Genomic DNA, 6,847 nt, shown 5'->3' with positions numbered 1-6,847 from the left:
TGCACTGTAATTTTTACAGAATGTTTAACTAAAATATATTATTATTTTTTCATGATTTAAAATAGCTTTAGTGTTATTTCTACCATATCATTTAATCATTGTTAAATGTTAATATGGCCGACACAGCCCAAATAAAGCAAGCCATACCACTGTAAATATTATGTTTCTTTTATTATATGCCTATATGGGCATTTATTCTAAAGAGAGCAATGAACAATACTAGGAAGTAGCCTACTCTAATAATGGGAATTATATACATACAGATATATATATATATATACATACATATAGTTTTTCAGTTATATTCCCTTGGAGAGATCTGAGCTGCCACCTTGTGCCAACTTTACGCAGTGCATGATCTCGCTGTCTTTCGTTTTCTCGGCTCTTTTTACCGCTCACACCTCACAGCTACTGTTGTAACCCCCAATTTAAAAATGATCAAGTTTACAATTTAAAAATTGTTTCTCGAGTCAAGCCTCGAGAAAAAACAAGCGGCTCTTTTTGGACCTCTTTTATTTTTTTTTTTTTTTTTTCTGGGTGTAATGTGACACGGAGAACGGGGCTGGGCCTGACCTACTGCCAGACTAGCCCAGCCCTTCAGGTCCAAAAACAGGTTTTATTGCACACTCGAAGGGTTTTTTTAGAATCCAAAACCACACTTTACTAACTCCTTCTTTGCGCAAAGACGCACTAGACACTCTATCATCGGCCAGACTACACCGCGCTTGCTCGCTGTTTATCCTTGTCTTCTCCCCGCTCCTCACACTCAGATCGTCGGCTATGTTTCGCTGTGGGATCGCCTACCCCCGATGCAGGTGGATCGTGCCCCTGCTACTGCTCTTCGCCATCATCTTTGACATTATTGCCATCGCCGCCACCTCAGGATGGGTCGAGGACGAAGACGCAAAGTCTGACTACGCCAGTATGTGGGAGCGGTGCCGAGGCAAGGAGAAGTGGACCTGTACGTCGCTAATGGAGTTCTGTAAGTGTCGTTTTCACGGCACACAACGCAAAACATTATCACCAGAGCCAATAGATAAATAACAGAGAAAACGCACGATTCCAGTTATCTGATCTGATTCAGTGTAGCCCTAATGTCTCGACTGGGTGTGAAACTCAACATTCACATATTGTAACCTGAAGGACTCGATCTCTCCCAACAACCAAAACTCCAGGCTGTGGGGAGGAGGGAGGCCTACAACCCTCAGTCAGACCGACTGAACTTTGGTCTGAAGTGGATTTTCTGGCCACACATATAAAGGAGGGAAGGTTTATGCAGGTGGTGTGTAAAAAGCCCAGACATTCTCTACTTAAAGTTAACTTTTGAACTTAGTCTTAAAGTCCTAACATGGCTTCTCCTAAAAGCTACAGCTGTCAGGAAATGCAGGACATTTTCTGCTTTAATCTGATGGTAATATCCATTGTCATTTAATATGAGCTGCAGACCAGTGGCCTATCAGCCAGTTTCATAGTGTGCTTGATAAAATCTTATGAACCAGCCAGTGGCACCCCATTTATATACAGGAGTCCTCCCAGTTGCTGTTTTTACTTCTTTGTCCTACAGCACTAACAATAATGAAACATACAAGAGGAGCAGAGTTAAAGTAACCTATGTGAAACTGCTCCCAGAGTGTAGTGTGTATCAGTTTGAGGGGGGGAAACATTCCGATACACGACACCTCAGCAACAGACTTTAAAATGGCTGGCTGTCACACCTAGCTCAGGTATGGCTTTTACAAACCAATAGCAAATGAGTTTTTCCCCTCAGTGAGATACTTCGAACAATACCTGTGAACAGGGCAGACCAATGTTGTCGCTCTTCCTCTCCTTCTCTTGTACAGTATTTGTAGTACAACACACCCACAGTCACCAACAAAGACCGTACTGTTGCCCTTATCTGACTAGGGAAGTCTCCTAGCCCGAAGCCCCATGTTGTGATCTGCAAAACAGACATGGCAACATGAAAAACTGTCCTGTATATTATCAGTGAATTGTTGATTTGTTGTCCTCGTGTGTCTATAACATACACTTGTATCAAAAGAGGCATAAATGCTTCTGCGACTTCGTGGCCATCAACACTCTATGCTAAAGACTCGAGGGTTATGGCTGCGTGCTGCCCTCCAACCCTGACCTTAAGGCTGACTGCAGTGAGCATGTTAACCCCTGACAAGCTCTGGTGCATGTCTCAAAATACTCTAAAATGTTGTGTTGTAGAGCTGCAAGCATTAGTCAGTTAATCAATCAAAGAAATGCTTTGATAATTGATTATTTGTATGTCAGTTTTCAGGCAAAATTTGCAAAGATATTAAATCTTTCCTGTTCTCAAATGTGAAAATTTGCTGCTTTTTAAGGTCTTATATTGTAGTAAATTGAAGTTTTGGGGGGCAGTGAGCTGTTGTCTGAACAAAACATTGTGTTTGATGACATGCATATAGGCATTTTAATGCTTTCTGATATTTTATAGATCAAAGCTTTAATCATGAAAGTAAAATCATATCAGTCGATAATAAAAAATAATCATTAGCTGTAGCCACTGCAGTACGTGTCTGTAGTGTAAGATAATAGTTGTAAAAATGTTTTTCAACTTTGTTTCACTCCAGCTGTGGCTCAGTGACAGCAGCGGGAGACTATTTTTATTTAGTTCTCATAATTTCAGCTGTCATGACCAAGCAGAAGTCATTGCTGCTCTATTTTCAGTTCTCATTTGATGTTTTCCATCACATAGTTGTGTTCTTCCTCCAGACTGTGCACTGCTACACAAAGGACGACCAGAAGAGTGCCAGCTGGCTCTCGGATACATTCTTCCTCTGAGCGTGCTTGTCACTCCTCTGGTGTAAATATCTGTTGGGATATATTAGCAAACTGAAAGACTGAGGGGAAAAAAACACTTTGATGGGCCAAACAGAGTCCCTGTCATGGTGTTTAGGCTGCTCCCTGTGTGAATGGGAAGACTACTGTACATTCCCATGAGCTGCAGCTTTTCTTTGAACAATAGGCATAAACATGTTTTAATGCTTTGGCATGTGTGAGTCATTGGCAAAACATATTTAAAGGAGATAATTACTGGTTTAATGTTGATCATTGTAAAGTGGTGGCTTCAGATTCCTAATTTTATCCTTTAGTCAAAATCCAAAAGTATTTGTTTTGCCGTCAAGTATGACAGAATGAACAACGACTGAAATGGTTTCTTGGTTCTCAGAATAGCTGCTGATTAATTTTCTGTCCAGAAATTGTTTTGGGTCTGTAAAAACATACCATCACTCCCATATTAGCGAACAAACTGATTACTACCTCGACTGTGTCACTGAACTCTAGTTTACTGAGTTGCAACTGCTCTGTGTTTCCAGCACCAGGAGCTGCTGGCTCCTCAGGTGTCCCATTAAAATCTTTTGAAGGAAAGTGCAGCGTGTCGAGTCGGTCCCTGCTGCCTGTGTGAAGCCCGTTCTAGGCGGTTTGAGGAATATTCTCCTTGACTGTGAGACCAGAGCTGAGCATTTCAAAAGACCTTTCCAGTTGTAGAACAAGCACATTTGTCATGGCCGGGGCTTTTTGCAGCATACAATGAAGGCGAGTCAGTGTGTGTTTGCACTTGTTGAACTCAAAGGAGCCTTTCAGTAAAGCCACAGTTAAGGACATGTTCCTGTGCAGATGTAGTGTAAAAGTGTCGGAGTGCGGTGTAGTCACTATCAGTTTTGATCAGATGAGAAAAGCAGATGTTGATGATGGGGATGGGCAGGCACACACCCAGACATTTTCCCACTAAGTACACAACATTCCCAAGCTTAAAACAGGAACAAGCACACAGGCGTGAGGAAGCACTACAAAGCCGACGCATACAGTAATGTTTAACCCCTCGAAGACCACACACTCGGAGCCTGTAACCACTGTGCTGCTAAAAGTAAAGGATTAGCAGTAAATATGAATGAATGTGTAAAAAGTGAACGTAAATGCAGTAGATGGAGCCCACTGAGGTAATCCAGACCGTTTCCAGTTTCTGAACTCAAATGTCCTTCCCCATAGTTTAATCATTTTATTTTCATGCTCTCTGGGAGAAAAGCAGAGTTTATGGCTTACAGAGAAATAATCTGACTAAATCATCAGTGAGGGTGCATTACAGTTAAAGGTTACATTATATTTTCTACTGTATGGTGTAATTAAGTGGTAGTAAGATGATTTCTGGTATTAGATGACCGAGTTGTGAATGTCTGTCTTTCAGGATGTGACATTCAAACGCTGTATTGCTGGACGATGTAATCTGGAAGAGTGACAGTAAAAACAAGATTTGACCGAGGCTGCATTTGTTTGTGTTTGTGTGTCAGCATGTGGTTTAGCTTGAGCTTACTCTGGCTTGAGTACATTAATTATATTTCTATTAATTCCTAATCAATCACAGAATAACAGATGTTCATTTGGTCCCTGCACATTCATCAGCATGCATACAAAAAGTACTTTAAACACCAGTGTATTTCTGTTTGAATGTGTTGCCTTTATTACTTTTTGTTTACATGGATACTTTAAAACTGTAGTAATACATTTATGGTGCTGAAGCTCAGTATGAATCTGAATCCACTGCAGTGGTCCTGATATGTATATATAGCTCCACTGTGCAGGACACTGAGCCTCATGCAAATGTGTTTTCATGTTTTTATTATAAATTACTGAACATTTAATCAATTGCTCTTACAAACATTCCAAGTCAGATTCACCTAATTCTCTTAACTGCAAAAGGGAATGAGAGAATTTTCCTACATCTTTCCTATTTATTTACTGAAAAATCTGAAATACCTCTCAGAAACTGCAGCTTTGGTGATGATGTGCTGAACAGAATATTGTAGCATTCAGTTTGTGTAATTGTAGTTTTTGTTAATCAAAGCAAAGTTGGTGTCATGTTTAAACTCCACATCCGTCCAGTAAATTGGTGGATGCCACGTATTCTCTTAAATTTCTCAAAATGTGCAAACGAATCTGTTTGTACAACTGGTTCCCGCATGAGGTCCCTGGTGTCGTTTCTGAGCCTGAAAGCCACTGAACATTATTGTGAGTACAGATGAGGAGTCAACCAGTTAAACTAGTCTGTGTGTGCTTCCTGAGAAAAATGCCCCGGGCCGAGGCAGATAGGGCATAACTTAAACAAACGTACACACACAGGTATGAATAATTTAGGGAGTAGCCCGATCCAGTAACAGAGAGGTGGGTGTAACAGTGTGTTATAAATCCACATAGTGGGTTTGGGCTCGTGTTCGTGTTTGTTGGATTGATCATTATTTTGTATGATGAAATTGGCCCTGCATGTTTGCTTGAAGCTTGGTACAGAGGAGTTTTTATTTTAGTCCTATGTCAAACCTGTCCAGAACACAACAGTCAGTTTAAAAATGTAAGATGTTTCGTAACAGAGATTATTATATAAAATGAAAGCTCCTCAACAGTACATACAGTGCCAACCTCACCTAAGGGTCTGTACAAAGAGCATGATGTACTGTCAGGTGTTCAGTGTGGTTTTCATCCTACAGATCAACAACTATGCATGGCGGGAGTTGCCTGTATCGGTGCTACAAGTTTTTTCTAATAACAGTGTGTGTCTGCAGGATGTCACAGAGTGACACAGAGGACAAAAGTGTGGAGGGTGAGGGTGTGGTGGGTGAGTGTAGCAAGTAGCTTGAACTTTGTCAGCCTTGTGGAGTGTGCTGTCCTGAGTTTATGCTCTAAATGGTGAGAGAGAGAGAAAGGTCATCAGGGCTGCAACAGTGACTAAAGACCGCTTAGACACATTGCACATTAGATGACTAATTTCTTTCCAGAAACAAAGCTAAAGTACTCTAAAATAATAAGTTTCTCCCCACACCTACATACGAATCACCCAGAAACATTGCATTTGGACTAATGTCCTATTTACATCATACCTAAAATGTACATGTATTGTAATAAAGATAGTAGAAAGAAAGGAAAAATATGCTGTGGTAAATATCTGTATTAGTAATGCACCAACCCTAAAATCATCTTTAGTTTTGTTTCTACACACAGAGAAATTTCTAGTATCTTTTCAAGCCCTGAAAATGTCCAGGCTTTTCTGCTCCGAGTAGATTCTGCAGGTGTTTCTCATAGGCTGCATATATAGCGAAGCGCTCACTGCTTTGACATATCAGCTCGGATTTTCTCTCAATGTTCAGCAAGAGTTTAGTAAGAAAATCCAGCTGAGACTATAAGAGTGAAGGGGGCAAAAACAGGATTTTGAAAAGACGTGCCTCTGAAAAGTAAACCTTTGCTTCTACACTACAAACAAAAACTTTGCATTTGCTAATATAAAACTAACCTGTATTTTTATTTGACTCCAGCTTGGGCCCAGGCAGTGGCTGCTCTGATGATCATTGGCCTCCTCATCCTCATCGTTGCCTTCATCATCTCCTGTGTGGCTCTGTGCTGCACGCTCAACATGACCCTCCTGCCCCTCATAGCAATACTGCTGATTATTGTTGGTAAGAATCATGCATACATGCATACGAACGCCTACTTTCTGCATATTTAATAAGATACAAGACTGTGTAAAATGTGAAAATGTTATTTAAATCAGTTTAAATCTGATTTAACAATAAGTGAACAAGGCATCTGACATGCATCTGACCAGGTCTTTGACGCTAACGTGTGGTAATTAAAAGTTGCTAGAACCATTTTCAGTTGGCACAAAACATATGAATATATGAATCTGTGTTTTTTTTTTTTGTTTTTTTTTTACTAAAACTTGAATTCATTGACATTACAAGACTATGTGGAAGATAGTTTTATCTCACATCTAAGCTGGCAAAGATGTAAATTTTCATTACATTTGAAAACTAAAGACTCTAAAAGGTAT

At 40.2% G+C, this 6,847-nt stretch overlaps 1 protein-coding gene across 1 annotated transcript in view; it reads left to right on the top strand.

Annotated features, from left to right (window-relative positions):
• The first annotated feature begins 536 nt into the window (after positions 1–536).
• Positions 537–6,847, top strand: part of perp (p53 apoptosis effector related to pmp22) — a 10,524-nt gene continuing 4,213 nt past the window's right edge. The window contains exons 1-2 of the mRNA XM_020599056.1: positions 537–982; positions 6,333–6,473. Of these exons, the coding sequence (XP_020454712.1) occupies positions 781–982; positions 6,333–6,473 (343 nt within the window). The 5' untranslated portion in view covers positions 537–780. The remainder of the gene's footprint in view (positions 983–6,332; positions 6,474–6,847) is intronic.

The sequence above is a fragment of the Monopterus albus genome, unplaced genomic scaffold, assembly GCF_001952655.1.
Source record: "Monopterus albus unplaced genomic scaffold, M_albus_1.0 scaffold3.1, whole genome shotgun sequence".
In the NCBI taxonomy this organism is placed as follows: Eukaryota; Metazoa; Chordata; class Actinopteri; order Synbranchiformes; family Synbranchidae; genus Monopterus; species Monopterus albus.
The sequence above is the reverse complement of the archived record's forward strand: the minus strand, read 5'-3'. Positions and strand labels throughout refer to the sequence as shown.